Source organism: Zingiber officinale, chromosome 1A (assembly GCF_018446385.1).
Source record: "Zingiber officinale cultivar Zhangliang chromosome 1A, Zo_v1.1, whole genome shotgun sequence".
In the NCBI taxonomy this organism is placed as follows: Eukaryota; Viridiplantae; Streptophyta; class Magnoliopsida; order Zingiberales; family Zingiberaceae; genus Zingiber; species Zingiber officinale.
The window spans coordinates 187,270,755-187,282,033 of NC_055987.1; the positions used below are offsets into that span (position 1 = coordinate 187,270,755).

The 11,279-nt window shown below is 42.0% G+C and overlaps 1 protein-coding gene across 1 annotated transcript; it reads left to right on the plus strand.

The window, feature by feature from the left end:
• Positions 1 to 563: 563 nt before the first annotated feature.
• LOC122008233 (serpin-ZXA-like) lies at positions 564 to 1,430 on the plus strand (the record flags this gene model as incomplete). Its single annotated transcript, XM_042563889.1, has 1 exon — positions 564 to 1,430. A coding segment is annotated over one exon (783 nt), but the record flags the coding sequence as incomplete, so codon positions are not given.
• Positions 1,431 to 11,279: the final 9,849 nt, after the last annotated feature.

The following is an 11,279-nucleotide window of genomic DNA, read 5'->3' on the forward strand; positions in this document are numbered from 1 at the left end:
GAAGCATCGAATCAATGGATCCAGATCCGATGGCTGATGACAATAGGCGGGATCTGAGGGTCACAACTCCTCAGATCTGATGGATGAGATTGAAGTGGGCTTGGTGAAGGGTTACAACCCTTCAGAATAGATGATCTAGATCGATCCAGCCCAAGGAACACATCCACTCACCCAAAGGACACTCAACCTCTTCGTTCAGTATAAATAGAACCCTCCAGATGATGGAATACTCACTCAATCTTCTCTTCTCTTCCTCAAGCATTCATCTCATCTTGTGCATTCAAGAGTCCAAGAAGTCTACTAAAAGGTTCGCTGGTCTCGGAAGTCGGAGTGCTACGATTCCGAGACGTTCGTCGTCGTTGTATCTTGGGAACGAATTGTAACAATCCGTTAAGCACCGTAGCGGAGCAATATCGTTTACGGAGATAGTGTCGAACACTAGCCTCGACGATCAGTTTGCATACTCCAGAAGCTACCCGGAGACAACAATCATGGCATTCAATACTTATCGTTATCTTTTTTTGAACATTTTGCCAATATACTCACATTCTTGACCTTTAATTATAAAGGCTGATGAGGTAGCAAATGAAATTAACTCCTGGGTTGAAAATGTTACTTCAAACTTGATCAAAGAGCTCCTTCCTCCTGGATCTGTCGACAGTGACACTAGATTGGTCCTGGGGAATGCACTCTACTTCAAAGGATCGTGGACTGAAAAGTTTGATGCATCTAAGACATTAAACTCTGAATTCTACCTGCTGAATGGAACATCTGTCGAAGTGGCTTTCATGACTAGTAGGAAAAAACAGTTTCTGGCCTCATACGATGGATTCAAGGTTCTTAGGCTTCCCTATAAGCAAGGTGAAGATAAAAGGTCATTCTCTATGTATATCTTTTTGCCAGACGCCAAAGATGGTCTATGGAGTTTGGAGGAGAAGTTAAACAGCGAATCTGAGCTCTTAACACGTTTTCTTCCGATGCAAAAGGTTGAAGTGAACAAATTCAAGCTGCCCAAATTCAAGATATCATTTGGTTTTGAAGCGTCTGCAGTGTTGAAAAGCTTGGGTCTTTTATCACCTTTCAGTGTAGATGCAGATTTGTCAGAAATGGTGGATTCGCCTATTGGGCACAACCTCTATGTATCATCAATTTTCCACAAATCCTTCATTGAAGTCAATGAAGAAGGAACAGAAGCAGCTGCTGCTTCTGCTGCAGTATTGATGCTGAGGTCAAGGTCATTCCGCATGGACTTTGATGCTGATCACCCATTTATGTTTCTGATCAGAGAAGACATGACAGGAGTACTGCTGTTCACTGGGCATGTTCTTAATCCATCAATTGAGTAAGCTATAAATATGCTATCAATCTCCTTGGAACTTGCAAGATTTTGTTTCTGGTGAAATGTACTGAGTTTCATGCATGAACGTTTACTGGATGTTGCGAGTTCTGTGTCTTCTATGACAAGACAGGTGTTATAATATTTAAATAATGATACAATCTTATTTGTTCTGCATTGTTTTTACTGCAGCCAGTTTAAAACCATAAAATTATATATGAACTTTTATCATCTATGTGACTATTTTTTTTGTCACTATTAATGCAAACATATAAGGTAGATTTAATCTCTAGTGGTCTAGCACGTGATTAACAACGCATAATAATTATGTCATTAAGGATTAAATTTTAATTAAGTGATTAATACATCAAACATGAAGCAATTCATATTATTAGATATGGATTTAATATGTAGATTAATTCGTTTTGCTAATAATAATGGATTGTAATGAATTATGATTTATTATGTGGATGGTTCTTAAAAGATGGATCAAAATATACAAGGGAATAAGCTCATTGATTTGAGCATCTTGAATATTTGATTCAATTGAGAAGGATCTTCCTCCTCTTTTTTCTATTGAAAATGATTACGGATTGTCGTCCACTTTTATAGAAGATCATTTCATGTTTACATGAACTCTAATAACAAATAATATCAATGATTCTCGCGATGGATTCAGGTTAGCCCATTATTAGCCTTTGTTTTGATTTTCAATATTACCTTAAAGGTAGGTGATAACTAGATCTTGTAATTGATACATAGATTGTTTTATTTGTCTTCCTATTACTTTCAATTGGTATTTTCGATGTATTGCTATTGCTTTCAATTGGTATCAGAGATGAGCTTATTGTCATTCTTTAAGGTGTAAGAGTTATTTTTGACGATTTGACGCATATACATCGATTTCACATTTGATTCTATTTGGATGAGTGAAATTGATGCATATTCGTCGAATATAGAATGGATAGATTAGGATTTAACCTGTGAATAGAGTTTTTTCGCATTATTCGCGAAGAACATGATTAGCAATGCGATTTTAGCGTTTTCTGGCTTAAAATCATTTTCAGAAAATCAAATTTTTTAATATCAATCGATTGATGAAGGTCACCAATCAATTGATAATCGCAAATTTGGGCACAGAAAGCTCCCAAGTCGATTTGGTAGATCGATTGGTGTTTGCCAATTGATTGTCATAAAGACCAATCGATTGGAATGCCCAGAATCATAGATAGAAAGGGTTGGAATTGATTGGACGATTGATTAGTGTTCACTAATTGATTGTCATGAGGATCAATCAATTGCTAAACCTGGGTTGTGTATAGAAAGGTTTAAAATTGATTGGGCAAATCGATTGGTTAACACCAATCAATTTCCATTAGAATTATTCAATCGATTGGAGAACCCTGGGTCGAATACGAAAGTAAGGGAATCAATTGGGTTGATCAATTGGTTAACATCATCGATTACCAAAAGTACCAATCGATTGTTATTCTCTAGGTTGTCCATATAAGGTTTCCAAATCAATTGGTGAAATCGATTGGTATTCACCAATCAATTGGGGTAAAAGAACTCGCGAACAAAAGCCTCCTGAGTCGATCAAGGAACTCGAAGTTGTGTACCAATCGATTGCCATTGGTGGGCAATTGATTGAGTAGTGTGTCAATCGATTGATAACTGATTACTTGAGTTTAACCATTTTTTTCCTCAATTCTTCTTCATACTTGCTACTTAGTCGAGCTAATGTATGTATCTTGTGGTAATTTTGATGCTATCAATCAAGTCAAGTTAGGCTCTGTTGTGGTTTGATGCATTGTGTCTAAGTGTGCAGAAACTTAAGAGCATAGGAAGTTAAGCGAAAGACGCAGCTAGTGAGAAGGATGACATAGGAAAGAGTCGACGACCTCGGTGCATCCGAGGGACAAGCTGCTGCAGAAGAGTACGCTGACGGACGAGAAAGAGGTGCGCAACGTTTCCGAGGGACGAGAAACCGGAGCAGAAGGTTACTCGAGAAGACCGGAAAATGGGTTCGGGTGAGCCCTATTCTGAATGGTCGAAATCACCTAAGCGAGCGAAGCCGAAACGAAAGACCCGGACTAAAAGTCAACATTGAGTTGACTCTAGTCCGAGCGCTCGGACTCCGGGCGCCAAGACTTGGTCTGAGCGCCCGGAACCCTAGGGCAGGCAGGGCGTCTTGGGCTTGCTCCTTGGTCGAGGGCTGGTTCAGCCCAGTCTGGGCACTCGTACCCGGTCCAGCACCCAGACCAAAAATCTTATCGAAGTGCCAGCTGTTGCGATCCCTTGCGACGTGGATAATGTTTTATTCACACCCAGAGGCCCGAAACCCTTCTAGGAGTCCGAATCAGGGCTATAAATACAACCTTGATCTCAGTAGTTAAACACAACACTTGTAAACAATTTTCTTTCTGTTTAGCTTTGTAATCTAATGCTTTAACTGCTATAAGAGGCTTCTCTGCTAGAAGGAGATTTGATAGTGAGCTTTCAATGTCTTGGATTAGCAATCCCCTAATTACAAACCAAGTAAATCTCTCTGTCTTTTTCTTTTTGTTAATTAGTTTGTTAATTTTGGTTATACAAGTGTTTATTTTAATCAAGCTATAAGATCGAAAAAGTATTTCTTGTTTTTATCCTGCAGGGCAATTCACCCCCTCTTGCCTACCACAAGGGACCAACAAGTTATATCAGAACCCAACCGTTTCAGAAGAACTAACCATCGGCCAAAGCACAGAAGACGATGGATGGACCGAGCGTCTACCAGCCTAAGTTGGAGGGGGTGTTTGTGATTTAGAAAATGAAGATGGAAATATTTTTCAAAACCGACTTTGAATTATTAGTAATAATGAAATATGATTTTGTAGCATCGAAGGATCAGCAAGGGAAAGATAAAGAAAAATATCAATGGACGAAAAAGGAGCAAACCGACTTTGTAGCAAACGGCAAGGTAGAATTCCATCTGCTAAGCGTTTTATTACCACAAGAAGTCAACCGGATCGAAGCCTATGAGTCAACCGAGGAGCTCTGGAAGAAATTCCTGGAACTACATGAAGGAACCTCAGAGGTAAAACTCGCGAGACGGGGCTTGCTCCGGAACCAGATCAGCAACCTCTGGTTAGAAGAAGGTGAAACTGTCGCACACCTCCACTCAAGGATCAAAGAACTCATCATCGGACTCACGAATATCGGAGAAAATATAACCAACCGAGATTCACTAAGGTACGTGCTTAACGCATTTCCTAGGCCTTCTAAATGGTCAACCCTAGTAGATACATATTTTATCTCTAAGGACTTAGAGGTAAGTAATTTAGAGGAATTATTTTCGACATTTGAAATTCACGAATCTAGATATGTAGATCTAAAAACAAAGACGAAGCAGAACATTGCCCTAAAGGTAAAAATGGATGAACTTGTAAGGGATCGGTGGCCGGCTAGAAGGGGGGTTGGATAGCTAGGTCACTCCCAACTTCTTTTCTTCTCTACAAAAGATTAGTGCACACGCGGAAATACAACTAACTAATGAAAATAATAAAGAAAGAATACCAAATCGCTAACAAGCTCGATGTAACGTGGTTCGGAGATTGCTTGCTCCTACTCCACGGCGTGTCCTTGAGGTGGACGAGCCCTTGATCCTTCGGTGGATCAATCGCCGGCAATCTCTGGCTAGAGTTTTCTCCTTCTCGGTGGAGCAAACCTCTCACAAAGGATCTCTTCCTCTTTACAATGATGAACTTAGGTTTAGGAGGAAGAGAGTAGGCTTGGAAGCTTTGGGCAATGACAAGGAGTTATTCAACAAGCATGAGTAACCTCCTTCAAGCCCCAAAGCTTCCCTTAAATAAGAGGAGAGAGTTGATCATCATATCAACTCATCTCGGCAGCAGTATACTGGCAAAACCATCAGTTGACTGGTGTTACCGTTAGAGGTAGCCAACGGCTACTTTCCAACACCAACGGTCATTTACCAATCGACTGCTAAAACTAACAGTCGACTGGTAGCTGTTTGCTGAGCGAACAAAATGCTTCTGTTCGCTGCCAGTCGACTGCTAAAACATGCAGTCGACTGGTGTAGTCGACTGCTAAAACATGTAGTCGACTGGTGCAGTCGACTGCTAAAAGTTGCAACCGACTGGACTGCACCTTGTTACACACTCACACTCATCCTCTCCGGAGTCGCCCTTGAAGTCCTCTTCCTCGGCCTTCGTCCCTCAGATGCACCCGAGCCAGCGGCTCCTCTCCGTGCCATCCTTCACGTTGCCTTGAAGTCTGCTTCCCTCGGCTCCACTCCGTTGCTCCTCGTCCGGCGGTCCCTCGGATGTCTTCCACACCATCCTTCATCGACTCAAGGATCCGAGCCCTAGGATGAGCTTCCCAAACTTAGTTGCACCAAGTTCCTCATGTGTGTTTCACCAAGTCCTGCAAGACTCAAACACACATATCAAACACATATGAAAGCCTAACTTAAACTCTTTGACACACACATCAAAACTATGATCGTACCGATCAAACTTAGGTCGATTGCACCAACAATCTCCCTCTTTTTGATGTGTGGCAATATGTTTAAGTTAGGCATTAATAACAACATGAAAATTAAAAGCAATATGTAAACATGAAGTATAATTCCCAAGCTCCCCCTTAACATATGCTCTTCAACCTTAATTTTCAAGTTTTGCACACGATTAGGTTTCTAACTTAACCTTTCCCATTTCTCCCCCTTTGACACCATCAAAAATTGTACCAAACACACATACCTAGGTATCAATGGGAACTTAAAATTTCCCAAAACCAGCTCTTGACAGTGCTGGAAAACAGGTACCAGTCGACTGCTAACTGTCGTAGTCGACTGGCACATTACTAAGCTGAATTTCAGCCTTCCGAAGTCAACTTCAGAAATGCATAAAAAAATCTAAAAAATTCAAAAAATCATGAAATTTTGAACACATATTTCTTTTAATGCCCTTTAATAATAAAAAATATATTTTCATGAAAATTCATCATATTTTTGAAGTTTCGATGAAAACTCAAACACCTGGAAAAACACTCAAGTTTGTATCAAATTAAACCCTAGTTTTGAATTCATATGTTTTAAAATAACTATCCACTGTAAATAAAACATAGAATTGTTCTCAAAACATTTGAAATGTCCAACTATGATCTATGGGCAAGATGTCCATTAATTAAATATTTGCTTTCCCCATAGTTGGCCTTTGATCACTAAAAATTGATATATCACATAACTCATCAAAATACCATAAGCATAAGTGAATTATTTGTATCATCCTAATATCTCACATTTATGGTTAGAAAATAATGCAAGTCATTGTGAGATAAAGGTAACATCTACTTAGCCCTTTTGATCATGAATTTCTATCAAGGCTAAGTGCTCCCCCTTAAGGTCTCAAGTCAACCATTTTCAAGGATTTGAATTATGATTTCCACGGTTGACTTGACCTAAAATTCTCTAACCCTTGAGAATTGATTTTGGCACCCAATAGAATTTCTTTTTAATTGGATTAATCAAATATTCCTTGAGGATCCATTTTCTATCTATGGTCTTGGTTTTTGATTGCCCCCTAGCAAGTAGACAATGGTAGGTCTTTTCATTGTTGGGTTCATTATATCCTAATCCATTTTTCTTAAAACTTGTCCTTTGGCTCCCAATTATCATGTTTAGGGTTTTGGATCCAATTTCAAATTTTCTAAGGGCATTTGTAAGGTATGTTGGTGCAACCTTAGGTCAAGGTTGACCTGGTTGACCCGACTCGAGTTGACGTGACTCGAGTTGTATTTTGATGTTTGACTTGGGAAGATTGTCGGTGCAACCTTAGGTCAAGGTTGACCTAGTTGTGTTGCATGTTGATGTTTGACACTCGTGAGAGAGTTCTATTCTTGATGTGGGACAAGAATAGATGTTTGGGAGATTATTGGTGCAACCGTAGGTCAAGGTTGACCTGGTTGACCTGATTCGGGAAAAGTCCAAGTATGAAGACTTGGCACGGAAAAGTCCGAGCAGGGAGCTTGGCACTGGAAAAGTCCAAGCAGAGAGCTTGGCACTGGAAAAGTCCAAGTATGGAGACTTGGCACTGGAAAAGTCCAAGCAGGGAGCTTGGCACGTGAAAAGTCCAAGTATGGAGACTTGGCACGGGGAAAGTCCAAACAGGAGTTTGCACGGGAAAAGTCCCGTGAGTGAAGCCAGCGGGAAATCTGGTGAGTGAATCGGTGAAAATCCTAGTGAGTGAAGCTAGGTGAAGGTGAAAGTCCCGTGAGTGAAGCCGGGCATTGGGAAAATCACGGTGAGTGAAGCCGGTGAAAATCCTAGTGAGTGAAGCTAGGTGAATGGGAAAGTCCTAACTGGGATGTTAGGCGGTGGGAAAGTCCCGGTGAGTGAAGCCAGGCAGGGGAAAGTCCCGTGAGTGAAGCCGGGCAGAGAAAGTCCTAACGGGATGTTAGGCGTGGGAAATCCTGGTGAGTGAAGCCGGTGAAAGTCCAGTGAGTGAAGCGGCAAGGGAAAATCCAGATGGATCGGGGATGATCGCACTTGGTGTTGGAAAGTCCAAGTAGGTCAAAGGATTGACCGGATACTTGGCGAGGAGTTCTAGCAGTCAAGGAGTGACCAGATGCTAGGGATGAAGTACCAATAGGTCAAGGTTGACCGGATATTGGTTTGGAAGTCTTGGGACTTGGTTTGGGCAAAACCAAGCTCGGATCGGTCACCGAGACCGATCGGATACCTTTTTCTCGACGGTCGATGACCGATCGATATCGGTCAAGCTCTTCGTTGTCGATACGGTGACCGATCGCCAACAGGCGAAAAGAGGCGGTGCCGATCGGTCCATAGACCGATCAATGTCCCGATCGGTGCGGGGACCGATCGAGACGATGTCGCTGGAAGCACGGCGAGTTAGGATCGGTCGTGGACCGATCCAGATAGATCGGTCCACGCATCGATCGAGTACGCATGAGGCTCGTACGATCGATCGGGGACCGATCGACAGTCCCGATCGGTCCGTAGACCGATCGATCTCGTTGCGACGCAACGGCTAGTTTCTTCGCTGTTTCTCCTTCGCAGGTATAAAGGGGCTGAGGGCTTCTACAGGGGGACTACTTCCTTTCTTCTTGAACTTCTTCCTCTTCTTTCTACTGAGCTGCTGTTGTGCTCTTGAGCTTTGTTGAGTTCCGAAGCTTCGTGTGAGCTTCTGCGACTGGTTTCCTGCTGTTGTAGGCGTCGCTTGAAGCTGCTGCTTCATCCAGTCGAAGAGAAGGCAAGTAAGCGAAGGTTTTACAGTTGTATTGTATTTTGCTTCTTGCTGTATACTCCTTCTTGTATTGCTTTTGCAAAACTTTGTGGCGAGGTTTCTCCACCCAGAAGGAGTGATTATTAGCCGGTTCTCCGGGGACTCATCCACCGACGGATTGATAGGGCTCGTCCACCTTACGGACACGCCGAGGAGTAGGAGTTTATCTCCGAACCTCGTTACATCGACGCGTTGAGGTTTGATCTTCTTGTTTTCGTTTCTTGTTCTTATTTCCGCTGCGCTAACCCTAGTTTGTAGAAAGAAACGCGAACGATTTGGGGCGGCTATTCACACCCCCCTCTCTAGCCGAGTATGAACGATCCCAACAAGGTATTCTACCTTTTCCCTTAAAGCCTTATTTTCTTCTTCTAAACATGAATCATTTGTATTAGTAGAAGAAGCATGCATATCATCATCCCTAATAGACATGGATTCTAATTTTTCTTTAAGCATGCAAATGTCATTTTTCAAGGTTTTATTTTTCCTTTTTGCCTTGAACAAATCATCATTTGTACTTTTAATGATCTTAATTAAAACATGAGGAGGAAGATTGTATACCTCACTTACCGAGACGTCCGAATCCGATGTTTGACCTCCCCCTTCACTTGAGCTCCCTTCTTCATCTTCACTTGAGCTCTATCCCTCTTCATTTTCGGATGAGGTGGAGGCTACATCATCAATTCCCATTAGAGCAAAATTGACTACATGGTGCTCCTCTTCCTCCGATGATGATGATGGATCATCCCATGTTGCTTTTAGGTTTTGAGCATTCTTCCCTTTTTCTTTTGTCTTCTTCTTCTCCTTCTTCTTCCCTTCCTTCTTCTTCAAGAGAGGACAATCATCTCTTATGTGTCCTTCTCCGTGACAATTATAGCAAATGATCTTCCTTGTCCTACTTTTGCTTCTAGAACTTTTCCTAGCACAAGATTTGTTAGAAGAAAAAGATTTAAATGCCTTTCTCATCTTCCTTACCATATATGCCTCTTGATCGCTATCCATTGAGGCACTTGATTCTTCGGAGTCGGAAGATGATGGTGATGAAGATTTCTTCTTCTTTCCCTTTCCCTTGTTTGCCACAAGGGCTACTTCTCTTGATCTATGAGCTTCTCCATCTAATCCTTCAACTCTTGTTTCGTGAAGCTCCATTGTTGAGAAGAATTCATCTAGAGAGGATTTCTCTAGATCCTTTGATATGTAGTATGAATCTACAATGGAGCTCCAAGTTGTGGTTCTTGGGAAAGCATTTAGGGCTTTCATCATCATGTCTCGATTTGAAAGTGTCTCACCTACACTTGTTAGCCCATTAATAATTTCCTTAATTCTAGAATGTAAAATTGATACCTTTTCTCCTTTCTCAAGCTTGATATTGTTGAGTTGAGTTCAAAGAAGGTTTCTTTTTGCCAATTTTGCTTCCGATGTCCCTTCATGAAGCTCCACTAGCTTTTCCCACAAGTCTTTGGCACTTGTATAGTTTCCAATTCTTGTTACTTCTTGTTGTGGAAGAACATGTAGTAGGTGATGCATTGCCTTGGAATTTGCTAGTTGCTCTTCTTTTTGCCTTTTGGTCCATCTTGTTATGTCGATTGTCTCATTGTGTTCATCCTTGAGTTCTTCAAAACCACTTCTCATGATTAGCATAATGTCAAAATTGGTATTGAAAAATACCTCCATTTTCTTCTTCCACCATGAGAAGTCCCTTTCGAATTTGGGTGGATGAATATTTGAGCCGGCCATTTTGATGAAATGCTCTTCTCGGCGATTAGTCCGTTGAAGGGCGTCCTAGCTCTGATACCACTTGTAAGGGATCGGTGGCCGGCTAGAAGGGGGGTTGGATAGCTAGGTCACCCCCAACTTTTTTTCTTCTCTACAAAAGATTAGTGCACACACGGAAATACAACTAACTAATGAAAACAATAAAGAAAGAATACCAAATCGCTAACAAGCTCAATGTAACATGGTTCGGAGATTGCTTTCTCCTACTCCACGGCGTGTCCTTAAGGTGGACGAGCCCTTGATCCTTCGGTGGATCAATCCCCGACAATCTCCAGCTAGAGTTTTCTCCTTCTCGGTGGAGAAAACCTCTCACAAAGGATTTCTTCCTCTTTACAATGATGAACTTAGGTTTAGGAGGAAGAGAGTAGGCTTGGAAGCTTTGGGCAATGACAAGGAGTTATTCAACAAGCATGAGTAACCTCCTTCAAGCCCCAAAGCTTCCTTTAAATAAGAGGAGAGAGAGTTGATCATCATATCAACTCATCTCGGCACCAATCGACTGGAAAAACCATCAGTTGACTGGTGTTACCGTTAGAGGTAGCCAACGGCTACTTTCCAGCACCAACGGTCATTTACCAGTCGACTGCTAAAACTAACAGTCAACTGGTAGCTGTTTGCTAAGCGAACAGAATGCTTCTGTTCGCTGCCAGTCGACTGCTAAAACATGCAGTCGACTGGTGCAGTCGACTGCTAAAACATGTAGTCGACTGGTGCAGTCGACTGCTAAAAGTTGCAACCGACTGGACTGCACCTTGTTACACACTCACACTCATCCTCTCCGGAGTCGCCCTTGAAGTCCTCTTCCTCGGCCTTCGTCCCTCAGATGCACCCGAGCCCGCGGCTCCTCTCCGTGCCATCCTTCACGT